This window comes from Vigna umbellata, chromosome 1 (assembly GCF_029865625.1).
Source record: "Vigna umbellata cultivar VRB3 chromosome 1, Vumbellata_1.0, whole genome shotgun sequence".
Lineage (NCBI taxonomy): Eukaryota > Viridiplantae > Streptophyta > Magnoliopsida > Fabales > Fabaceae > Vigna > Vigna umbellata.
In genome coordinates this window covers 23,301,691-23,328,073 of record NC_142165.1, presented here as the reverse complement: position 1 = coordinate 23,328,073, position 26,383 = coordinate 23,301,691, and the positions used below count along the sequence as shown (strand labels likewise).

Below are 26,383 nucleotides of genomic sequence, written 5' to 3'. Positions count from 1 at the left end.
GCAAGTAAAATCAATAATCACTTTTACCAGGATTCAGCTGCTTCTTAGCAGTGTTCTTTTCCACTTTTCAAGGACTTTGCACATTTCAATCAATTCATGCAATCAATGGATTTTCAATACATTCCCTAGTTCCAAATTTGGTTTACGACAAATATCCACTTTTCAATCACTACTTAAAAGATTAGGAAAAATCAGTCAGGCGCATATTGTATGCAAAATTTCCCAGGTATTTGCTCTGTATGAGTGCAATGCCATTTGCCGCAAAGCCACCATGAATATGCCTTCAAAGCTTCCACTCGCCACTTATAAGAACCTTCAAAACTTTGATGTTCATGCAGAAGAATGTCACGGTGATAGAAAGCACATAAGGTAATCACAAGACTTCAGAAAGTTACAACAAGCAATATGAGATGAGTCAGTATTCACATGTATATATAAAATAGGCATAAATATTAAACATTTGGTTCATGTCACTCTCTGTAATTTTCCTACTGCTATACAAGAACATACAACAGTTTCATATTTCCTTTGGACTTTTCTTAAATACAAAAGAAATTTTATGTATATAATAAGAATTGTAAAAGCCAAGTAAAATCTTAACCCAGATAAGCAATTTGTTGCCCATTTATCAGATGGGTTACAATGCAAACAAAACATCAGTTAAAAGTTGACTAGGAAGGATCATTACCTGATATAAGATCCAAAAAAGTTGAGGGGATTTGGTTCACTTTATAGTTTCATTTATTCTATTTAGTTACAAAAGAAAGCCAATTCAGATCATCCTACTTTCTTCTTTCAAAATTTTGTTGGTATTTATGGTGAAAATACTACCATGAAAACAAAGTGGCATGAAAATAAACCAAATATGTGTCAAGAACTTTTTCAGTGAGCAATCACAGATAAACATATCTAATTCATTCAGTGCTGAATCCACTTCAATATTCATATCAAAACACGTTAAATCCAATGGCTCTAGCATCCTACCTCTCAAACATGTTGATAGTTTCATTTCCACCAACCTGTAGATCTGAACACATTACAACTGAATTATCTCTGCGTTTTTCAGTTGCTTGCCGCAATCACTGTAGAAAATCAAGGACAAAAGGAAAATCATGGTTTAAAAATAAAAAAAAAAAGAAACATAGGGATTTTGTCTGAAAGAACCTGATGATTGGTTACCATATCATTTCTTTGCATAATTAACATAAGAAAATGATAGACATTCAAAATATTAATAATCATTCTGTACTCCCAGTCCATCCATGAGCAGCATACACAACAAGCCATTTGCAGGTAACCTGTATCGATCTATCTGACTTTTAACAAGTAACTTGCTAACTAAGCAATCACAATGATCTCTGGAACATGGTCTAAATATCTTCAGTTATATGATATAGTATGGGGGACACGTGAGTACAAAATATTCCATATAAATGAATATATATATATATATATATATATATATATATATATATATATATATATAAAAGCTTCCCCAGTCATTTTATTATTTTTATCATTAAATATGTTTTTAATCCTTAAACTTTAATACAAAAGTAAAATTTATTTTTATTTTAAATTTTGATACAATTTTATCTTCATATTTGAAAATTGAATAAATATAGTCAATCAAATCTAACTATGTTAAATTTTGTGTCAAATGACACTTTTTGGTTGACACTTCAGCTATTGACACTATTTATATTAAATGTCAGCCTAAAATGTCATTTAATACCTAAACAAATTTAAATTTATTGTAGTTGAATAAGAGAATTATATCCATCCAATTTAAAGTTATCAAAGTTTGAAACAAAGATTAATTCTAAATTTGTTTTCAAATTTAAAGACAACAACATATTTAACCTTTAAATTTAAATGTCCTTTAGGCTTTTAATTCTGAAACTAGTAAAAGAATTCCGGATAACATATACGTAAGCCATAAAACTACTGAAATCTCAAACAGATAAAATAACTCAATATAATTCATACACAAGACTATGAAGATATTAAATGGATGTCAAAATTTGAAAGTCTAACATATGATTAGAAATTCATTTATTTTTACCAAAAGTAATTAGAAGTAAACTACAGGGTATATCAGCTATAGATCCACATGATGATTAAAATTCAAAACAAAAATTACCGCAGGTAATGTTGAAATTTGGAGTCATGGTGTTCAAGCGTAAAACTGAAATGATCAAAGGAAATTTTAATTGACTTGTTATTAATATTGAATTTCAATCAATCCTCATATTCTAAAAATACATACAGAGCAACCGTTTGGTTCTTATACATGGTCTTAGTTCCTTGATCCCAGCTACGCAAAAGTGTTCCCGCAAAACTTTCTGAGTCTTCTTAGTCATTGGCTGCAAAGCAAGCAAAATCCTTGAGATCTCTACCAATGACAAACACAGCCAACACCAACACCGCAACCAATCCTGGGCTTCATTTGATATTACCCGAGGTTGCAGATAAGTGAATCTCTGAACCATCCTAGCTAGCAATGCACAATAGCAGAGATAGGATGATTTGAAGATCGAAATTAGTATTTGATCCCGAAGGACTAGATTTCTCCATTTGGGGGGATCATCTGGTTCATCCTGGCAATAGGAACAGAACTACTGTGCCAATGAAATGATCACCAGCCGTGACTGAGCCATCAGAACCAGAAGAAGCAGGGCCAACCTTTGCTTAAAACAATGTCGAAAGATGTCATTCCTCAAATGATCGCATAGAAATTTTCTCCAATTGTACCGGCCAATCCTCTCCAAGTAGCTGTGGATTTAGCTCCATAGCAACTTTAAAATCATGCAAAGATACCAAGTGTGGTGGTCCGTGTCCAGCCTCAGGTTCTGCCAGCCCACTCTGCACATGTAAATTATTATTTGGCCAGACACCATTAATGACCTTCCCCTGAATCTGCTGTTTCGAGACAGGGGGCTTCCTATGTTCATTTGCAGACCTAGCTCCCACTAAATTAACACAAGATCTGATCAACCTTTTCATGTACACATCTAACATATTATTCAATGTATTTGCACATTCCATAGAAACACCTCCAAGACCACCCTGTACTGTGGCAATCTGCTCCATGCGCCTTCTCAATGTATCTGTATTAGATAACCTACCACTGTCGCAACAACTAACAAAATCACTAGTGCCATTCACTGGCAACGCTTTGCGGGCCCCACCAACACTTGTGGTGCAGTAGGGAATCCCAAGCGGTGCTACCAAGGGACTTCTAGAAAAATTGAGGCGGCGTAATTGCTCCACCTCTTCCCCATTTTCAATAATTGATACATCGGTTGGTCCTTTCCCATGTATTCTTCGTTTCTCAGCAGGTCTCTGAAGAGCATCAACCATACCATTCTCAAGTAGCTCATCAACTACCTGAAGATGTTGTGTAGGTCTTTGATAATCACATGGAGTAAGAATATCATTCTCCATATCAACCTTACTACTGCTGTCTTCTGTAGCTGTGGATTGATGAGCAACAGAATCAACTTTTCCATTTGGTCCAAGAGGGCTCAGTCTATCTTTAAGCTTACGATCACGGCCGCCAGACCTTAACTTGCGTGGCGAAACTGGCACAACCCCATTGGACCAAATGGAAACATTCTGATTTTGGATGTTAACAAAACTATGTTCATGTCCATCCTCTCGACCAGATGCATGACTGACAAGTGTTCCAGTTTTTGGAGGACCTGTCAGTTGCTGGACTGGCGGTGGGGTCTTGGCTTGGCAAGCATTTTTCAAAATTGACTTTATGAAGTGATTGTGTAACGGAAGATTCTCCCTGCCAAGTACCCGATAACATGACCTATCAAATTCAGTCTTGCTCAGCTTCTGACTCAGAAACCTGTTCAAGTAATAAAAGTACTGCTTTGACTTCTCCGCTCCAATCCTCTTCACAATCTGCGCTTTTAATTCGACCAAATTGATTCTTGAACTGAGTGGGGGTTGCATTTCTCAATCAATAGAATCATACACTACCCAACAAATCAAAATACAACCCACCCACACATGAACACCCTCAGTAATCACAACAGCTACTTCTTCTTCCAAACAACCCAAACCCTCCCCTTCCCCATATCATTCAACCCCAAATCAACAATCACACCCTCTGCCAATCACAACAACCAGACTCACCACAGAACATCCCAACAACATTAAGCCCCCAACAGAAAGAAACAACTTTCAACCCAAACACCGTTACCTTTAGCCCAAATTTCACTCACCACAAAATTCACACAATGCACGCACAGTCAAATCTCAACTGCCCCCATCACCCAGAACCCTAGAGATCAAACTGGGACAAAACACTCAAAAACCAAATTCAATTCAACAAATTGAATGCTAAATCAAAACCCTACGTTTGAACCACCACAAAGAGAACCTTACCACACCATTTGCACCAATCTAAAAAACCCTCATTGCTTCCCGAAATTCCCAACACTGCACGAACTTTGAGTCCCGCAGAGATCACTGAATTAAAAAAAATTAGAGAAAGACAAACAAAAAACAGTAATATTAATAAAGTAATACGTAACAAAAAATGGGTCAAAATTTTAAAATTACAACAGAAAAAAAGAAGAAAAAAAGTGGAAAAAAGTTAAGGGTTTGAGGTTTATTGAAGAAAAACACAAAAGGGTTTTATGCATTGATTAAGCTCTGACCTCAACATAGTTCGCGAATTTGCATAGAAATCTCCAACCTTAGTTGCTACTTTTGAATCTTTGGAAACTTGATTATGGCCATGGCTCTTTTTTTTTTTCTTTATTCTTTTTTTTTACGATTTATATATTGAACTTTGCTCTCAGTGTGTTAAAGCTCGATCTCTGGTAACAGTGGCTCTCTCTTCTTTTGTTTTATTTATTTATTTTTCACTTTTCTATTCTCTCTAGCTCTTCTTCCCACTCTTTTTTTTATTTGTTTCATTTTGATTTGGTTATTTCGGGATCCAATGATAATAAATTTTCTTGTGCTCTTAGGAAATTTGTTTCTTTTTTTTATTGTTTTGAGATTAAAGATTTTATTGAGATATTTTTTTTTATTTGGTGATTTATAGGATTTACTTTTGGTGATTTGGAGAGAGAATAAAATAGATATTACTTTTGAGTGAGAATTTGAAAAATATAAGATTTTATTTGTGATCAATTGAGGTCATTTAATTATAATACTATTTTCATTTTTTAAAGAATTGTGATAACTTTTTTAAGAATTAAACTATTTAATGATATAAAATATACGATTATATAACAAAAAATATATAATTAATTGCAAGGAGACTACATCTTTTTCTTAATTTTTCACAATATATTTTGTGTGCGTATATTATATGCAAATTTAACGGTTAACTGACATAAATCAAATGGGAATCCAAAAAATAAATGGGAATGGTGTTCATATATCTAAATTTGATAAATATTCGTGCTATAATACTATTTAAATATATTACATTTCATAAATATATATAAATAAATATTTATATATATATATATATATATATATATATATATATATATATATATATATAAATAAGGGGTTTGCTAACGCGCGTACGCCTGTTTTTCAGTTGGTACATTTTAGCAATGTATACCGGATTTTAGTAGACAAAAATACCCTTATATATCATGGATTCTAAGTTTTAAGGTTAAGGGTATTTTAATAATTTTCATTCTCAAAACTTAAAAAAAAAAAAAGAAACCCCCCAAACCCTTACTCACCTCTCTCATTCCTCTCAATCCTTTCTCTTTCATCTCTCTCACTCCAAACACTTGCCTTTAAACAATTTGTCTTTCTAAAGAGTTGAGTCATTGACATATTCACCTTGAGGCAAAGGTTCATTCAAGATCTCTTCAATTTCATCATCTTTACTAATTTCTCTAATTTCATCATCTGCATATGTTGAATCATCATCTCTAAAAAAAACCCTCCAGGCCAATTACCAATTCTTTCAGATAAGACAAAAATTATAAAATAAAAACTCATTATAAAGTCAATTTTTGTAAGAAATTGTTTAACAACAAGTATTTCTGATTTTTTCCAGGTCAATTACCAATTCCTTTATGCTTGTGAAAATTGGATAAAATTAGATAAGACAAAAATTATAAGATCAAAACTCATTATAAAATCATTTTTTTGTAAGATTGTTTAACGGTTTCTGATTTTTTCAATTGGGGCTACAGTAGGATGTTTCTGATTTTTTCAATTGGGGCTACAGTAGGATGACAGAGAAAAGATTGGAGTGAGAAAGATGAAATAGAAAGGGTTTACAGCAATGAGAGAGGTGAGTAAGGGTTTGGGGTTTCTTTTTTTTTTTTTTAGTTTTGAGAATGAAAATTATTAAAATACCCTTAACCTTAAAACTTAGAATCCATGATATATAAAGATATTTTTGTCTACTAAAACCCGGTACACATTGCTAAAATGTACCAACTGAAAAACAGGCGTACGCGCGTTAGCAAACCCCTATAAATAAATATATTTATATATATATATATATAATTAATATAATTATTTCCAAAAATAAATAATGGTAAAGATGACATGAAGTTTATATATTTTTTACGCAAAATAACTATTTCAAATCAAAGAAAGTTATTTCATATGATGGTCTTCTACCAAATGTTTATCAACATTTACTACTCATTTGCTCATATCATAAGGTGATCATTACAAAAGAAAGAAATATAGACAAAACACAAAAGAAATGGTAAATTAATGTGCAAAAAGAGTTTTCATAAAATATTTAAATTATATCAATTATAAACTAAGCATGTATTGGACCAAGAGTCTAATGGATAGGATTTTCTTCAACTCTCACCACATAACTCATTCTACTCTATTTGGATGTAAATAATTATTAGAATTCAAGATACATCCTTTATGACCTCATATATTAATGCATACACTAATAAAACCACAATCATTCCTCCTTATATTGGTTTCAACCACTCTTAGATAAATATCATAAACCAACTATCATATTAACATTTACAAAATCACATACTGAAACATACCAAAAGAAAAATAGAGTTATAATTTGTTAATCTCACTCAACGAGAATATTTATTCGCTCAATGAGTAGTGTCTAAATGCACACTTGCCCAACAACCAAATAGCTCCCAACAAGATTATCATTGAAACTCATAGGCTTAAATTCTCACAAAAGTCACTTAACCATTATCAAGTCAATAAGCTCTCTAACTTTGGTTTCACCCAGTGAGTATATTCTCGCCCAATGAGTCTGCATAATTCTGTAGATTTATGTCAGTCCAACCCTACAAATTCAGTCCAAGAGCCAACACAAATGTCCAATTCAAATTTCACCACATTTAATTATTCAAACAACATCACTCATGCAATTCAAGTATACCAATTTGTAACCCTAATTTCAATTCCATTCACTAATTCTTATTCACACAACCTAATCATATAGGTAAAACACCATACAAACATACAATTAGCAATTACAATGTATCAATCACATGAAAATTGTGCAATTAACTTCCTTTACCCAAGACACTGATAAACCTTCTCTAAGGAATCCAAAATCCCTTCCAGCTTACAATATGTCTATACCTAATAACAACACAAACACGATTAGGGCACACCATTAGAACTACTAATCAATAGAGACTCATATAGAAAACTCAAACATTACATGCGAGCCAAAAAGGTTCAATGTAGAGAAAGAACAAAAAAACCAAGAAAATGATTGAAACTTAACTTACACAAATGAAGAAACTGATTTGTTCAAATTGAACAGCTCATCACAAGATTCAATCCTACGATCTTAGTTCTTCAATCAAACAAGTAGAGAGGAAGAACTCTTAAAGAGAAGTCAGAGAACTCTAGAAAAATGGTTTCTAAAGAGATTATGTATTTTAAAATAATGAAACTCATTCATATATTTATATTAAAACTTTTTAATATTAAAATAATTGAGTCTCACTATTTTTAAATCATTATCACTTCTAAAATGTCAATTTCTAGGTTTTTACATTCTCCCAAACAAAAAAAAAATCGTCCTCGAAAATTCACTCATCGAGTAGAAAGAAAAGTATACTCCCCTCATTTCTCTTATAATAACCACCTAGACTTGATCAAGTTATGTCTCTAACACCTTAACTAACTGAAAACATCGCCTTCATCCCAAACGTAATTCTCAACCTCAATCTAAGATTGAATGATCCTTTATGTCTAACAAACAAGTGTATCTACTATACTAAACTCTCCTTCCATACATTCTCTAAACATCATTTTTCCAAATCGTTATCTTGTAACCACCCCTTAACAACATATCATTTGGACTTGAAATCACTAGCTTGATCAATACCTAGTTGCTCTAATGTACTTCACAACCTAGGATTTTTTTATTTACCTTTTCACAGCCAATCTTTAAATCCTTGAACTTTTCACCAACTCTAACATCTTCATCATCAAACCAACGACTTGAATCCATTTTCTATTTAACCTTCTACTATTACTTCCTCACTTCAAAGTTGACATCACAATACAAAACTATGGCTCACTTAATCTCTTTTATATCATGTTCAACTTTCCTTATGCAACTCCACATTTCTAGCTCTTGATGATCACTAGACATCTTTATCTAATCCTCACAAAGACGACATCTTTATTGTTTTAAAGAACTCACGAACACACCAACTACCGAGTCCTTAGTAAGATAGCTCTTCTCATGAACCTTGTACTTATCTAAAAACATAACTTACCATCATTTCATTGCGCCACTCTAATCCACATACATTCCTACTTCTAGTGTATTAAGTCACAAAAGATCTTAAAGGCTCTCATGTGCCAAGAATTATTCGAACTAAAGTGTCAATTAAACTCTTCTTCAATATCCTGAAAACCTTTTTTCACGCTTCTTTGTCTACTTCAAAAGGATTATCCTTTTATGTCAGTTGTGGCAAGGAACGACCATCCTTAAGAAATCTCCTTCAAAACTTATATAAGCTTGCAAACCCCATAAAACTCCCTTTCTCATAGATAGCATTAGCATCCCATTTCCTCAATATTGTATCCATTCATTAGAATTAATTCTTCCTTATCCAAAATTCACATTTGAACGGATTGACATAGACTTCCTTCTCCTTCAAGATCTACCAAACTTCGTAGATTATCATGATGACACATAAGGACTACACCACTACTTTTCTAACATCTCTTTTACCTACTTCTTTTACTCCACGCTATAAAAAAGCCATCCAATAAGGAACTATTAACACTATTTATTACTCTAAACACAAATGCAATAGTGAATCTCACCACTCATAGGTGGCAGTCCTAGTATCTGATTTGAAACACATCTAAATCAAACTCTTCCACCTTCTACAATCCATTGTGTTTGTTTTTCATTAACCTTTGTCAGACAACACTCGCCCACATAACGCTCTACCCTTTCTTTTCAGCTTGATTCACACTCAATGCACATCCAATGACCCACCCTTTTAAATCATGGAACAACACTTCTTTGGTACCACAATCCTCTAGAATGATATTAGAAGGAAATTGATTCATCCACGTGATTATGTCCCAACCTTGGAAAGGAAACAAATCAAATTGACTTTGAATATGGATCCTTTAACCACCATGAGGCTCACCACACTCCAAAGCATACTTCCACTAGTCGAAGTTGTCCCAAAACCACCCTTTCAAACTCTAACTCCCTTATAGACAAACCACCTTGTTTACACGTGCATGAGACACAAAGGAGTGTGTTGTTTAACCCAAACCCAAAATGCTTAACATAACCACCATTTATGTAACTTACATGTTGAACACGATCATTTGTACTAACAACTTCACATTACATATTACAAATACCTTTCCAACTACTTCAAACCTTTCCTCTTCTTTTTTTTGTTGATTGTGTTTTTGCATTACTAGTTGCACTTGCTTATAAGAATAATCTTAATGATGTGTTTCTCTCTAAGGCACTTGAAACCCTCTACCTCATGTTAAAGATCAAACCTTTCTCTTGTGTAAGCCAGTTTACTTATAACATCCTTTCTACTCCTGAATTTGACTATTGTTATTGTTGAGAAGATCTAACTACCTCCTACTGATATTGATCTAGGTATAAAACTCTTAATATACATCCCTCCCATCAAAGGTTGTTTTCCCCCTTACTTAGAAAACACCACCCTGCCTAACTGATCTTCAAAGGGCTGCCTTATCTTAGCGTCCCATTAGAAATTTTATTTTCTTCTACACTCCATGGCCTCTACCCTTTTTAGATTTAACCTCAAACCTTCCACAATTTCCCACCTTCGAGCCTCAAACATTGTCGAGATGTAAAACCAAGTTGATTTCTCAAACCTTACTACACCAGTGTGCACCGATAGTCCCCTTGTTCTAACTTATGATATATGATCCTAATAACATGTTCTTGAAGCTCCCTCAATCCAAAACTCGAAATTTCTAACCCATCAAGCTACAACACATTATATCTTCATATCTTTGAAGTAAGAGATTGTCTCAACGGCCTTATCCAATTCTTGTGTGTGTGTGTGTGTGTTTGTGTGTGTGTATATATATCGATTTTTAACCAAATGAACAGAGATGAAGAACTCCTAAAGAGAAAGTTAGAAAACTCTAAAAAAAATGGTTTTCTAGAGAGATTGTGTGTGTTTTGAATGATGAAACTCATTCATAACGAAACTATTTATATTAAAACCTTCTAATATTCAAATAATCAAGTCTATCTATTTTTAAATCATTATCATTTCTAAAACGTTAATTTCTAGATCTTTACATATAACATCGTTATTAGTTCTAATCTATTAGGACAAAATTTGGTTTCTAACCTATTATATTAGTTTAAATTTATTTCAAACTACTTTAATTAATGTTTACATTGTTATTTAAAATTGTGGTCAAATTTAGTATAGATTTAGGATTTATCATAAAAATCATCTAAATTATTTTATTTTTTAGTTAAGGTTCTGAAATGTCAAATTTGGTCATTCCCTTTTATATCGTTCTAATTTTGTTTTATTTATTCTTTAATGGTTTTTTGGTTCGGTCTTGGTTTTTATTTTTTCTATATGTATATCTTTTCTCATACTTTTAAATTTTATTTATAGATTGATAATATTTTGAATCATTTATCGCCCTATAATATCTATAAGAGAATTAGTTATTTTGGATTGAATGAACCAAAGTCCAAAGATTGTGTTTTTAAGAATTTAGTTCACCAAAGATTGTTATAAATAGATGTTTATGGTGTCACTTGTAACATGACATCATCAAGGCAAGGTGACCTCAACACACAAATCACCGATTAGGAAACCTTAAATTAATTTGTGCTTCCACGTACATAATAGTGCTTTATTAAAACCAATCTATGACATTATGAGAGGATAAAGGCAACTAATCACCTATTAGAACACATATACAAAAATTAGGTCCATGCGAGACAAAAGTCCATACATGTACTATAAATAGACATTATTTACAAGGTCTGTAATTTGATCCAATCATTATTGTATTGATGACTTAAGCATCAAAATAACTATGACTTTGCAGGCTCCCAAACAAAAAAACGACACCGAACAATGTACATATACAACTAATGTGACCTTCAACCACACTAAAATGAAGTATCAATACTCAACTACAATTTGATTTCTATTTTCAAACCAAACACCATGTACTATTTTTAACTTGAGATTTTATGAGGTACTAACATAATTTTTTTGGAGTATTTTCAAAACTTGACACTTTAAAGGTTGTGTTAAAATTTTAAGTTCTTGTGTACTTCTATTTGTGATTTGTAAATTTTTTCTATCTTTGTTATTAATGATTTTGATCACTTGTTTCATTGTATGTTTTCAACAAGTGTTGATAAAACATATATCCTCTCACCCATCAAAACTTTAATTGTGATAAAAAATCTTATTCATCACTTGGTTATCTACAACAAGTCTCTTCAGTTTTCACTACAATAGTATTCTGTTTTCACAATCATACATTGTATAATTTTCTATTTCTTTGTTGGTTAGTATTAAAGATTGTATCTATAATATATATGATTGTCATAAGATTTTCTGTAAATTTGGGAGACAAAAATCTCTGTTGTCATTTTACTAATTTTACTAATCTAACTTTTTTTTTACACATAAACGAGGATTGAAATAGTTATTGTTTTCATCTCATCCAAAGTTTGATTAGATAATTGAATTTTTCGTTTGAATCTAATTAAGATTCAAAATAATTTGAATGAAACCGAATTAACCTAACTTCGTAATTCAATATATTACTTTTACTATTGTATATATAATTAAACCTTAGGAAAAATAATTATCAAACTTAAATAAAGTTATATTTTACAAACATATATTTTAAAATAAAAAAAATGATTAAAAATAAAATACCATGATGTATAAAATATTTTTATTAATACAAAATAGTTCAACAAACTTATTATTTTTAGAAAATATTAAAAACAAAACAGGTTGGACGGTAAGAAACATGAACCCGAAATCATCATAACAAGTATATTAAATCTATTTTCAAATTAAATTATTAAAAACTTAAAAAGGAAATTGAGTCACATTTTCAATAGGGGATGTAGCTCAAATGGTAGAGCGCTCGCTTTGCATGCGAGAGGTACGGGGTTCGATCCCCCGCATCTCCATTTTTCTTTGAAATTCTATTAAAAATAGATTAAACAGGTTTGATCTAATTTTTATTGAAAATAATCTTTAAAAATCCAATTATGAAATAATTGTTGATTATCTCTAAAAAATAATACATTAAGAACAATATTTAAACGTTATAAATATCTTTTATCAATAATTTAGTCTAAGTCTTCATTTAAAAAAATGAAAAAAATTGATACTAAATATAAATAAAATATATTCTTTGGTTTTGGGGTTGGACTCCACTCATTATTATTAAATCTCTTCCTTAATTACTTAAAAAAAACATATCAGTAAGATAGGAACAGAAACAAAATATTTAGTTAGATGATAATCCAAAATTGAAAGATGCAAGGAGAAAAACCTGAGTTGTTCTGTGTGAGTATGTAGAGTAGAAAAACAAAAGGAAGCAGAAGATGGTGGGGAACACATGGCTAAGTAGAGCGTGATATTCTTCCATTAATTTTGAACTGAGTTGGTGCAGTAAATACCCAAATAAAGTAAAGAATCGACGTGGATATCATATGCTATATACACGAGAAAAGAACAATACAAAGGAACTTACGTAAATCATTGGCCAAATGGCAACATTTGAGATTTTTGTGCATACAGACACCATCTCACTTCTTCCAGGAATCCAATTTCATAACTAAAATATAGAAAAGCATCAAAAACATTATGTGAGGGACCGCTTAACTTTTTGTTATATACTATGTGCACTTTTAATAAACAACTTGTTTCACCACTCCTACATGCAACCTCTTCAACACATTATAATCTCAGCAATACAGTCAGATATATTCTAAAATCACTCAACACTTTTCCAAAAGTACTTCTTCTTGGTGTTTACCTCTTGTTCTGTTTCTTTCAAATTTAACACATTGGATTCTTCAAAGAAGAGAGAGAGATGTTTCTCCTTTGCCTATTTAAGGATGCAAGCACTAAACCAAATGTAATATTCCAGACACTGGAACTGCAACAAAGTGAAAATGAGTTCTCAAAGCCTCATTTTGCATGCTAATGTGTTTCTTCTTCTGCTTATACCTGGTTGTCATGCTCAACTTCGAGTTGACTACTACAGAAACACATGTCCAAATGTTGAATCGATTGTTCGGAGAGCAGTTGAGATGAAACTTCAGCAGACAGATGTGACAGTTCCTGCTACACTTAGGCTGTTCTTCCATGATTGTTTTGTTAGGGTCAGCACTGTTATAACTCATGATCTTCCTCTTTTTTCCTTTGCATGCACCACTTTGGCAATAACAGTTGATACTAGAACATGATTCTATTTTTGTGCATGTTGGACAGGGGTGTGATGCTTCTGTGATGCTAGCTTCAACAAACCACACATCTGAGAAGGATAATCCTATAGATCTTTCACTAGCTGGTGATGGATTTGACACTGTGATCAAAGCCAAGGCAGCAGTTGACAGTGTACCTGGCTGCCAGAATAAGGTTTCATGTTCTGACATTTTGGCAATGGCAACTAGGGATGTCATAGCTCTGGTAATTATTATAATAAGCTATAGCTTTTGCAATACAACTTGTAATCAAAATTCATAAATTGTATCATTTGTAAAGTAAGTTCAATCCTAGTATAGCACTTGTCTATACAATGGTTAACAGTACTATATAAAGGTCACTAGAGGCATAGGAAGAAGAGTTTATTACATTATATAAAGGAAGAGAGGGAGATTCAAGAGGGCATTTATTGTTCCTGTTGGGATTGAATTAGACAAGTATTTTGGGGAGATTAGGATCCCTGCATAATCCATAGAGTATCATATTTCCTTTGATTTGTCTTAATAGTTTTTTTTTGGATATGTGGAAAATGATTTTATTCCTTGTACAATTAGCTGAATAGAAAATGAACATTCACTTGGTTTCAGGCAGGAGGACCATCTTATGCAGTAGAGCTGGGAAGGCTAGATGGGAGAGTCTCAACAAAAGGAAGTGTTACAGACCATATACCCGATCCTGATTTAAAGCTAGAACAACTGAACCAAATGTTTGCTTCACATGGACTAACCCAAACTGATCTAGTTGCTCTATCAGGTATTTCATTCATAATGAACAAAATACATGTTTTTTTTATATACATTAGGATGACTCAAACATTTGTTTTTCAGTAAGATGGTAAATTTAATCAATGTTCAACTTTTTGGTTTTAATCAATTTTCAAACTGCATTTTAACCCCAAAATCAAGTATGAGCAGAGCAAGTACTGTGTTTTTTGCATCAGGTCGAAAATCTATACCAAGCTTTATTGCAATCTTACTTTTAACATAACAGTTTCATAATGTGGATTAAAATGAGGGGTTGCAGGAGCACATACCGTTGGATTCTCTCATTGTGACCAGTTCTCCAAACGTATTTACAACTTCAAAGGCAATAAAAGCATTGATCATACACTTAATCCTGCGTATGCAATACAGCTCCAACAAGACTGTCCAAAAAATGCAGACCCCGAAACAGCCGTTCAAATGGACCCAATAACACCAAAGATATTTGATAATCAATACTACAAGAATCTTCAGCAAGGAAAAGGGCTTCTTGCTTCTGATCAAGCTTTGTTTACTCATAAAAGAACAAGAGAGCTAGTGAACTTATTTGCATCCAACAACACAGTCTTTGAAACGTCTTTTGTAAGTGCCATAACAAAGTTAGGACGAATAGGGATTAAAACAGGAAACCAGGGTGAAATCCGGCGTGATTGCTCGATGGTTAACTGAGCTACAAATTGTGACCATGTTCAGATCATTCTGAAATAATCTTATTAATTTCTTCTATTTGTTTGTTTTGGGTTAATGAATACTAAAATTACAGTCAAATACAGCTTGGTAGAATTCTGATTCTGCAATAGTTTCAGAAGAGACTAGTGGTTTTCGGATGCTTTCAATTCAATTTAATTCAAACAATCAAAGATTTATTTTTCATGTTACTGCTACAACTGCATTTTCTATCGACATCAGTCTGGTTTGATTCAGTCCTGTACACTTTTATCAAACACTTTCTTTTTAAACTCAATTTTACTTTCACTCCTCTTCCTTTGTCCACGACTGAAAACTAAAACTGAATCAAATAGATAAACTTTTATTCCTAAAGAAGTGTCAAACTTGGGAGCGTTTGAAAATAACTTAAGCTTACTGAAAGAATTAGTATACCCAAAAAAAAAATTACCATAACGTATATGAAGTCATTTACCAAATGCTGCCTTAGTTAAATTTTTTTCAGGCTTTTCTGTTAACATTTATTCTCGTGTACGAAAACCCAGTTTGGAAGAAGTGGAAAGGCAAGAAAATGAAGAATGTGCAGTCAACTGCACTTTTGGCGAGAATTGTTCATAACACACCCAACCCCAAAATGAAAATAAGCGAATCGTCACCAAATTATGCAGAGTTCAATTTAAGTACAAATACTCAATAACTTCTACACAGATATTGTGTTCTTGCTGCCTTACATTTCCTTCCTAACAATGCAGTTTTCAGTTATATCAGTGTTTAGTTCTTCTCAGTGTTGCTCTCCAATTCCCTTCTCAATTGGAGAGAGAAATCATCACTGACATCATCATCATCCCAATCATCCTCCCACTGTTGAGTCACTTCCTTTCCTTCCTCCTTGTCATACCACTCTGAAAATTGTAAAACAATAAATTGCAACAGAAATAAGAAGAAACATTAGAATGACACCCTCAACAAACCAAGTTGAATATGTAGTTTCTAATCCAAATACCATCACCAGAAATGAAAGAAAACAAAATAATTCAAGCAATTACATGAATCCTAATATCTGCACACTAAGTGTTCATTGCTAACGAGAAACAGATTCAGCAGCATGACCAGCTAACTCATCATAGACCAAAGCCTCATCTCAAACTCTTGGTGCGCTGTGCGACCTGGTGCAGGGAGTTTCACATTTTTCCTCATCTGTTTGATATTGTTTGACTGCCAAGATGTATGTATGTCTATATAACTGATTTGAGTGGCTTGATTTTGCTACATGATTGAAAGTATGTTGTATTGTATGTGAATTATAGTTTGGAAGTATGTATGAAACAAAGTTGTGATTGGCGTAAGTGTAACAGTATGGTTGATGGACGTAATTCCATGGATCTCAAAGGGAGGTCACATGGTGGTGCCCTATGTTATGGACGTAATTCCATGGACCTCAAAGGGAGGTTACATGGTGGTGCCCTATGTCATTGGACGTAATTCCATGATCTTCAAGGAGAAGATTCATAGTGGTGCCCTAGTGTTTAGAAGGATCTACAGGGAAGCTCAGTCTTGGGGGTTATCCTAACGCTCCAATGGTCTTTCATTGTCAAGTAGAGAGGATTGAACCATGTGGTGAGGAGTAGCAGGAGGTCTTAGTCTTGGGAGCTTCCAGTATGCCTCAAGGCCCGGAACAGGCTACCCTCGTGAGTGTGGTAGGGTGGGGAACCCAAGTTTCATAAGCCACCACGAGTGCATAACCCGCCATACCTCGATAATCATTCTAAGTCCGGACGAGTCAAGTGTCAAGTGCAACAAGTTATGTTTGTGTAGTCTAGTATATCTGTCTCTAATTGCTTATTGTATGTGACTGTATAACATGATTTTTGTATATCTAGCTCACCCTTCTTTTTGTGTTTGTCTGTTGTTTGTGTCGTGTTTCTGTTGCAATGATCATCCACTTGGATGTAAGCAGAAGTCGAAGAAGTTCCCTTGGAGCAAGAGTTGGAGGATGTTGATGATGCAGTATAATAATTTTTTTTTTATTTCTAAATTTAGGTTGGTGTTATCTTGAAATACTCTTATGGGTGTTTAAAGTTTTAAATTATATCCATTTTTGGGATGACTGTAATTATTAAGACTTTAGCTACAAGTTTGACTCCTAACTGTTCTCCTATATCAGAATTGTGGACTACCATAATATATATTTGTTATATTTTTGATATGAAAATGTTAAAAGCCAAATGGAATATGCACAACATGAGTTCTAGTTCATATCAAGCACAATTTATTAAAAAAAAAGGGGAAGATAGTGTGTTTTGCTTCAATGTGGTGCGTGCTGTACATGTACATCTGGAAATTTTAAGTGTTATTGTAGGGCATGGGAGTTACAGGTTGCAACGTTACAATAAATTGTAATTGTTAAATTGCACAAAGTCCTTTCACCCTGTCCATGTATCCCACATTGCTTGTAACTACAAAGCTCACCACCATTACATCTAATAGGGAAAGGAAATTTTAGCCCCTTAAGAATACCACAAGGTTCAATAGCATGCCTTAAGTGGTCCATAAATACATCTCAATCAAAAGAAATTTTCTTGAGCCCAAAATGTACACCATAACGTCCACATAATCATACATAAAATAAAATGAACATCAACCGATCTTTCGTAAAATAATTTTTCTGTGTAAAATAACCAAGTATTGCAGATGATTCTTTAAGTAACCAACCAAAAAAGCCCCATAGTTTTTGTATAGAAGAGGAAAGCTGCCCAATTTAGAGAATTTTGATGACATAGTGCCAACTTTTTAAAAATATATCATAGTTATCTTGTAAGAGGAAAACTGCATGCGTTTTAGGTTTTGATGATATCGAGCCAACTTTTTTAAATATAATCTCTCTACTGAGACCACTGTATCAGCACACACATGGTACACATCAATGATGTGGAAATCAAGATCGTAATACGGATTGTAAGATCCTCCCAAAAGACACAAAATTATACACAAAGATATACATGTGATTAAAATGACAGGGTAAGAAAAGTATCTTGTTAATGATAACAATGAACAAGTTTAAACCAAAGGTTCAAATTCATATATCTATACGTCATAACTAATAGATCTAAGACAACAAGGAATCAGTCAGACAACATACAGAACATAATTAACTCACAAGCTGACCTAGCTCCTCAGAAAAGAAATAAAAAAAATCTAAATCAAACATTCTGCAAAATAGGAGATGAACAAGGCTGTATAGATTTTTGGATCCTTAAAAGTGTATGCTATCCTCTAGTCAGTCCCTAAAAGCAGAAATATTAAAACTTAGTATGTCAGAGTAAGATTCTTCATACTAGAGTTGGTTTGCTAACAAGACACATTAAGTGATATGTCAGCTGCCAACTTGTTCTCAACTTGGCATGACAAGTAGAGCTGATGTTTCACTTAAAATGTTACAATAGCAAACTAACTTCGTTACCAAGGACTAACGGGAAAGACAAATCTTACTTTAGAGTACTAATTTTTAATTTAGAGGCTTTTAAGGATCAACAAGAAGATGACAAATACTTTCAAGGACTAGAAAGACTATTCAGCCAAATAAACAAAGACAGAAAATAATAAATGTAGGTTTTAAAAGAAATAAACAAATCAAAGTCAAAGAGTCTGACTCATAATCGCAACAAATCCAAAGTAGAGGGAAAAAAAAGAGGAGTTTCATATTGCATAGAGTAGACGAGGCACCACAATAACAGAACAGAGAAGCAAGGAGAACTGCAATAAAGGAAAAGACAAGCAAGGTTGAGCGCAAGCTATAGAGATGAACCACAGTGGCGGAAGCAAGCTATAGATTCTTTGCTCACAATAGTAGACTAAACAAATAAAAAATCATACACTATAGTAGACTACACAAATAACAAATCATATAACAAATAACAAAATGTACCTTCAATGCTAACATAAAATTTGTGAGAAAGATTTGAAATCCCTAAAAGATATTTTTTTTTATTATTGATTTTTCTTTCAAATGAAAATCTCCTAAAATTAATTAATTAATTAAATAAGTAGCCCCAAATTCAGAGAATTATCTGTCTATGTACCATTCCATTGCAGCGCCTGTCTTTCGATGAAGTAAACTAACTAACAAATAAGCTTGTGAAGCATTAACTTTGATGATTCCTTATGGATCAAAACGACGTCAGGTAGGTCATTACAAATTCCAAATGTAAAACATTCCAGAAACAAAAATCAAAAACCTAAACAGGGTAAACGAGATTTGCGTGGAAAATTTACCGTCGTTGATTTCAAACTCTTCAAACTCATCATCGTCTTCGAAGAGGTCGATCTTGACGTCCTCGGTGGCTGCTTTTGGTTCAGTCGCCATGGATATACCTGAATCTGCAGTTATTTCCAAGATCCATTTGATGAATTCATAAGAAAAATAAACTAATTTTGGTAAAAAAAAAAAAAGTGGTAACAACGTGAGCAATCAGACAAGAATTTGAACACACAATGGTACAGTGAAAAACATAATACTCACGAACAAGGTTGGAGTGTAAACCCTATGAACAAGAAACCTTCTGCTCTGGAATCAATAACGTGCGTTCTGAGGAAAGGTTTCTCTGTTATATAGTAATGAAAATTGGGTGGGAATTTAAAACAAAAAATGCATTTTTAAAATCTATACTATTATATATAAGAGTATTTTAGGTACACAATTTTTTTTTTTATTTTGGCTCTTTAAATAAATTTTTTGAACTAAAATAATTTTTATCCATTTTAATTTTTAAATGACCGTATTTTAAATTTAATTATTTTTTATTTGACTAATTTTTTAAAATTAAAATAATTATTTATAATAAAATTAAAATAATTATTTTTATTTATTTATGATAATAATATCTTTATTATTTTTTATTTAGCTAAAAAAAGTATAAACATATACCATCAAAACATATGTTTTCACATATTAAAAGGAAAGAAAATTTAAAAATTTAAAAATTTTGAGCTTAAAATCCATAGTTCGACTAAGTATAATTATGATTTCCATAAAAAGAATTATCTTTTAAATATGACTTCTGTAAATTATTTAAAAAAAATATTATATAGAGTTTATGATTAGAAAAAAATATTAATATAATTAGATAAAAAAAATTTAAAGTTAAAATATTAAATGTCTTAAATATATACTTTAAGAATTAAAAAATAGAGTATTAGAGTTTATAGATGTTTTAAAATAATTCAATAATATAAATAGAATTTCTTAAATATGTCTCATTATCTAAAACATTCTTTATCTTTTTAAAAACTCATTCTTTGAGTTCTCTCTATCTTCTCTTTAAGAATTCTAACTTTTGAGACATTTGTTCGGTGATTAGGAAATACCTAGGAGATCACGACAATGAATTCTTCATTCTCTATCAATCGATCATTCTGATAGAGTAAGTCAATTTCTGCTCATTTTCTGTAGTTTTAGTTTAAGACACATGCACAGAGGATTCCTCATATGTGTGACTTGATCTCTTTATCTAGTTCCTTATTGATCAGTGGTCCTAAGGACATATCCTGATCATGATTATGTGGTTTGTAGGCATTCATAAAGTTCTCTGAACTGATGCAGGGATAGTGGGCTCAATAGAGTCATTATGTCTTTCTAATCAGGTAAAGGAAGCTAATGAATGTCTTCAATTTTGAATTATGAAGTGTGATTTGGTGGTTACTATTATGTAATGTTATGTTGAATGGGTTATTATTGAAATGATTGTTTTAGTGTTAATTGTGTTTTGATAAGTGTGCTTGGTTATTTGATGCATGATAACATTGATGATTTTGATTTGGACTTGAATGAGCTTGTGAATGTTGTTGTTATGAAGTATAAATAGTATAAAATTGAAGTTGTAATGGGAAGAAGAGAGTATACTGAATTATAGGTTGAATTTGATCTATAAAAGAGGTTTTTATAGGCGAGAAGTTGAGGTAATGGTCAAATAAGGAAAATTGTGTTTTTGGATCTGTTTTATAGTCATTTGAAACTTGTTTACCTTCAAGTTAACTGAAATCTAATGTAGAACTAGTTGGTAGTTGATAGGTTGAGTTTTGTATGGTTTTTGATTCATTTTTGGGGGTTTTGACTAGTGAATTTTAAAGTAGAAGACTTTGGGTCTGTTTTTGAGTCAATTATTACTTATTTAGACCCTTAATTTGCAAATTTTTGGTTTAGAATGTGTAGAATTGATTTTAGGTGCTTTTGAGGTTTTGACTTGGTTTTGGTGCATCTAATTTCTAACTAAATGAGCAATGTGGTTCTCTATTTTCATCTATAAACATGTTTTTCATATCAATCTTAGTGTTAAAGATCTCAAATTGGTCATTTGGATAGGTCCAAGATGCACCAAAATAAAAAGAAATTTGGTTGTTGTAAAAAATTGACAAGAATAATCAATTATTTCACTTGATAATCGATTATTCCAGTCAGAATTGCATCATTTCTTCAAAACTCTCTAGAATAATCGATTATCTTACCTGATAATCGTTTATTTCAGTCTAAAGGTCATCTTTGCATGAATTTTCTCTGGAGTAATCGATTATCTCTTAAAAAGCTTAAAATTTAATTTTTGTTTGGGGCGTCTTCTATGCAGGTTGGTTTTTGTTGTTTTATTCTTTTATGTTTCTTATGGATGAAAACGTAAGGCTTGTTTAGTAATATCAATGGAATTTTTTTGAGGTTTTATGCATGAAGTTACGTATGTTTCTAAGTATGGTTTGAAAAGATTTTCTAAGTTGGAAGTCCAGTTTTAGGTGTTATCTTGACACTCTAATTGTCATTCATTCTCAATTTGAGAGTAGTAGGAGATCTTAGTCTAAGTGTTCCATTATGGCCTAAGACATGGAATTGACTAACCTTGTGTGTGGGTAGGGTGAAACCCATTGATGATGACTCTACAGAGAAGTGAGGCCAACACAAGTGCATGACCCGTCATAGCTCGACATTCATACTTTTATCCGGATGGTCAGGTCTAGGTTAATGGTATGCTTAGGATATTTATTTAACTTTGTATGAAATGTGATGTCTGATAAATCTTGATATCCTGTGTTTGTTTCTTTTAATATTAGATTACCTTTGTGTGTTTCTTTGTTTGGTTGTTTGTGTATGTTTGATTTCTTTTTGCAATAATCACCTAGTTGGTGTGAGTAGAGAGTGACGACGTCTCAATGGAGCAAACTTTGGGAGATGATGGAGCAGATGTGTAATTGAGTAAGTAGTTAGGTATTCTAGTTTTATTTTGAAAGACCTTATGTAAATATTTCTTTTATTTCCTTTGGCATTATATACAAAAAATAAACTTATAATTATTTTGGATGACTGCATGGATATTTTATATATATATATATATATATATATATATATATATATATATTCTTTGAGTTTTTAACTATTTTACTTTATTTATCCATTGATAGTTCTTAAATAGTGTTTATACTATTTAAAAGTGATGTTACATTTTTTGTATCAAAACATGTCTATCTTAAAAACCTGTAGGTTATGAGTGTACCAAGTTTATATTGTGTACAATTAGTTGTGTTTAGTTAGTATTTCAGATTCTTTGGGTTAAACTGATGGCTTTTATTTATGTGAGCATATTATGGCACCTAGGTCTCCTCCACCTCTACCCACAAATCCAGATGATGTAATCCTTCGTGGTGGCAATGTAGTAGCAGAATGCTTCATTATTAGTTTAGCATAATACAATAGCTTTACAATAGTTGAAGCTGCTAGAGTGTTAGCCGATACATCGCAAAGGTAGCATGTTGCAGCCATGGGTCAGATGGGAGAAGCAAGGACTACAGTTGGACCATCTCATACTCCACCTACTCAAGCTCAAGAGTGGAGTTTAGAGAGCTTTCTACAAATCCATTCGGCTAAGTTTAATGGGAAGACAAGGCTAGATGAAGCGGATCAATGGATGAGGGACATGAAGAGAATTTTGGATGCGAAGAGATGTCTTGCAGATAACCGAATGGCTTTTTTGCGTACTTGCTTACGAGAGAAGCTAGTCATTGGTGCAACAATGTTAAGATGTTGTTGCAAGAGAGTGGAAAAGTCATTACTTGGGAGTAGGGATGACAACGGGCCGGGTCGAGCACGAATAGTGCCTACCCGTAACCCGACCCACTGAATAAAACTATACCCGCTATCCGCTCGGATACCCGTTTAGAAAATATTTGTGGGTATTAAAATACCCGTGGGTACCCACGAATACCCGCAAAAAATAAAAAATATTTATACATTTTTAAAATAAAATTTAAATAAAATTACAAAAACTAAATATAAAATATAATATAAATTAAAATTTAATTTTAATTAAATTTAACCTAATTAGATATAATTCTATTTTATTTTTAATTAAATTTAATTAAAAATATATATATAAATTAATTTTTTTATTACTTTTTGTGGGTAACAGGTACCCGCGCGTCAGGTAGTATACTACTCGTACTAGACTCGCTTAGAAGCGGGTATTAAAACATCCACTACCCATTACCCGCGGGTAGTAAATATCCGCGATAGTAACTACCCGCCGTGGATTTTACCCGCAGATACCCGTGCTCGTGGATTTTTTTGCCATCCCTACTTGGGAGATGTGAAGTACCCGAAAAACACTAGAAGGGGGGTTGAATAGTGTTAATGGAAAAAATTTCGCAACCCTTCTAATATAGCACGTTATCGAGCTTGAAATTCTTCTTTTAAATGCTTATATGCTCGACTTAATGAATGTTGGAAAATGATAGTTGTTTTTATCATGTTATTCAGAATATATATACTGCAGCGTTTTGTAAGAACTTCACTTATGAAAGGTAATTGTTTAGCTTGGAAGATTCTTGTATTTGTAAATAAAACACAATTGCAGGCTTTTGCAAGAGGATCGTTTAGATAAAGAAGAGATAATTGCACAAATATTTTTATACTGGTTCACTCCAACTGAGCTACGTCGAGTCTCCTTTGTAGAGGGTTCCACTATAATCTTTACAAGATTACAACTAAGTATTCTCACCACTCTTAATTTGAGTATTCGCACCACTCTTGGTACTAGACTAATGCACCTAGATTTCTCAATTCAAACTGAATTTAGTTGTAAGTGTTTTGATTCTCTTCAGAATTGCAATCAACGATTGCTTACAAGTCGTTCAGACTATAACTCTTACAGAGAGGATACAAACAATACAAAATAGTCTAAACACTCGCAAACATTTATCTCTTCTCTCTTACAATAGTAAGCAATATAACAATGAAGTTCGAAAGTATTTCTTTTCCTTTTTGCTCTTCTCTTTTTCTCTTTTTCAGATCAGATGTATTCTTTTTCTTGAGCTCTTTCTTTCCTTCTCTCTTGAATCCTTGTAGGATGGATGTTTTTTTGTAAGCTTTTTCACTTGACTATCATATTGAGCTATCCTCTTGATCTTTCTTTTGAAAGCTCTTCTCTTTAAAGAATTCATGGATATATGTCTGTAAGACTTGAGCTTTTAGCCTTGATACTCGTGCTTTCTCTTTCTTCATAGAACAACCGTTGGGTAAGTCAACTTGTCAAAGCAGACATGTTTTTTCAATACTTTGCTTGAAGTAGGTTATACGTTCTTTTTAGGTTTGGCTTCAAGTGAAGAACATTTTGTGAGTATCTCCGTTGTCTATAACGTCTACTTTTAATATTTGATTTGTAGCTCTGTGGATGCGTGTAGAATAACTTATCTGCAAAGAGTAGAGTAAATTGTGCATGCAGCAGATACGTCTTTTCTTATAATTTTTGGTGTTTTTAAGCGTTGAGTATTTAATGTTTGCTCATAACAACAAAGTGCTTTTTGATTTTCTACCGTTAGGTAGCTTTTTGCAATTAAGCTCTTTTCTAAAGATATCAAGTGTTGTTCTATACAAACTTCATTATTGGACAAAGTATGGTTTAAGCCCATGGTATCGTTTAGTCAAGTAAACACTTCTTTGTTTTTGTCTCTTTTTAGACAAATGGCGTTTAACTTGTTTCAAGCTTTTTATGTTTTTATGTTTTTAAGTCTTTTAGTCTATTTTGTCAGAGACATCGTCTTGACTTGTTTTGATTTAGAGAGTTAAGTTGAATACCTTCTTCAAGTATAATAAGCATCAAGCATATAACTTGAACTCTCTTAGATGCTTTAGGCATAATAGTGTTTAGTCATGCGTCTGGGTGTTTTGACATAGGTGTTTTCCTAAATACCAAGAACTTAAGTGTTTTCCTAATTCCTAAGAACCTAAGTGTTTTCCTAATTTTATGTTAAGGATTCAGGTTCTAAGTTTTGCGTAGGTTTTCTTTGTTGGGTATTCAGGTTCTAAGTCTTGTGTTTTTACTCTAAGATGTTTTTCAGTTATTTTCCTATTTCAATGTTATTTGATTAAACTTCAAAATATGAGAGCGTTTAGGCGCATATATGATTTTGTCTTAACAATCTCCCCCTTTTTTATGTTTAACAAATACATATTTAAACGATGTATGATCTTACTTAGTTTAACATTTAGCTTTAAGTTTTGTGTGTTTTACATCTTTTATTGTTTTTATCTTTTGCATGCGGTTAGTGAACACAATTAAAGACAATATGGCATATAAAAAAAGTAATAATATATTAAACAATATATAACATGTAAGCGTAAGAATAGATAAACAACAATTAACAAAATTAAAAAAACAAACAACAACCAACAAGATTTTATTAACACAACAAATTACATGAATGTAAATATAGGCTCCTAAGATGAACTCTAAGAATTTGGAGAAACTCCTCTTGATTCTATATTATCCTAACTTCTAGTGTACTCCCCTTGAGTACATGCTCCTAGATACTGACACATTTACTCTTTCTTTATTCCCCTTCTTATTTGATAAACATTAAAAGGGAAGAAGAGAAATGACATCACAACTCGACATGAAAATGGTAGAAGACAAAGAAGAGTAAAGATGGGCGGAAATGGGAGGAAAGAAA

At 32.4% G+C, this 26,383-nt stretch overlaps 3 protein-coding genes, 1 long non-coding RNA gene and 1 other non-coding gene across 5 annotated transcripts; 2 read left to right on the top strand and 3 right to left on the bottom strand.

The window, feature by feature from the left end:
- Positions 1-5: 5 nt before the first annotated feature.
- LOC148204950 (uncharacterized) lies at positions 6-1,376 on the bottom strand. Its single transcript, XR_015782700.1, has 2 exons — positions 985-1,376; positions 6-321 (listed from the first exon to the last, which is right to left on the bottom strand). It is a non-coding gene; the product is annotated as an uncharacterized LOC148204950 (long non-coding RNA).
- Positions 1,377-2,175: 799 nt separating this feature from the next.
- On the bottom strand, positions 2,176-4,890 carry LOC124824269 (uncharacterized). The gene is made up of 2 exons (XM_047296681.2): positions 4,677-4,890; positions 2,176-4,485 (listed from the first exon to the last, which is right to left on the bottom strand). Exon 2 carries the CDS (start codon positions 3,964-3,966, stop codon positions 2,713-2,715), a length of 1,254 nt encoding a protein of 417 aa, XP_047152637.1. The 5' UTR covers positions 3,967-4,485; positions 4,677-4,890; the 3' UTR covers positions 2,176-2,712.
- A 7,704-nt stretch (positions 4,891-12,594) lies between these two features.
- Positions 12,595-12,667, top strand: TRNAA-UGC (transfer RNA alanine (anticodon UGC)). The gene has a single exon. It is a non-coding gene; the product is annotated as a tRNA-Ala (tRNA).
- Positions 12,668-13,619: 952 nt separating this feature from the next.
- On the top strand, positions 13,620-15,460 carry LOC124824268 (peroxidase 45-like). The gene is made up of 4 exons (XM_047296680.2): positions 13,620-13,870; positions 13,980-14,177; positions 14,561-14,726; positions 14,997-15,460. The coding sequence occupies exons 1-4, from the start codon at positions 13,661-13,663 to the stop codon at positions 15,401-15,403; spliced, it is 981 nt and encodes a 326-aa protein (XP_047152636.1). The 5' UTR covers positions 13,620-13,660; the 3' UTR covers positions 15,404-15,460.
- A 512-nt stretch (positions 15,461-15,972) lies between these two features.
- Positions 15,973-20,032, bottom strand: LOC124824266 (protein DELETION OF SUV3 SUPPRESSOR 1(I)-like). The gene is made up of 3 exons (XM_047296679.2): positions 19,920-20,032; positions 19,673-19,777; positions 15,973-16,302 (listed from the first exon to the last, which is right to left on the bottom strand). The coding sequence occupies exons 2-3, from the start codon at positions 19,761-19,763 to the stop codon at positions 16,172-16,174; spliced, it is 222 nt and encodes a 73-aa protein (XP_047152635.1). The 5' UTR covers positions 19,764-19,777; positions 19,920-20,032; the 3' UTR covers positions 15,973-16,171.
- Positions 20,033-26,383: the final 6,351 nt, after the last annotated feature.

Excerpts from the sequence above, each read along its gene's own strand:
- LOC124824269 (XM_047296681.2), bottom strand. The coding sequence starts at position 3,966 with ATGCAACCCCCACTCAGTTCAAGAATCAATTTGGTCGAATTAAAAGCG.
- LOC124824268 (XM_047296680.2), top strand. The coding sequence starts at position 13,661 with ATGAGTTCTCAAAGCCTCATTTTGCATGCTAATGTGTTTCTTCTTCTG. Across the intron at positions 13,871-13,979 it reads TCCATGATTGTTTTGTTAGG|GGGTGTGATGCTTCTGTGAT; the intron begins GTCAGCACTGTT and ends CATGTTGGACAG. Across the intron at positions 14,727-14,996 it reads TGATCTAGTTGCTCTATCAG|GAGCACATACCGTTGGATTC; the intron begins GTATTTCATTCA and ends GAGGGGTTGCAG.
- LOC124824266 (XM_047296679.2), bottom strand. The coding sequence starts at position 19,763 with ATGGCGACTGAACCAAAAGCAGCCACCGAGGACGTCAAGATCGACCTC. Across the intron at positions 16,303-19,672 it reads AGAGTTTGAAATCAACGACG|AGTGGTATGACAAGGAGGAA; the intron begins GTAAATTTTCCA and ends TACAATTTTCAG.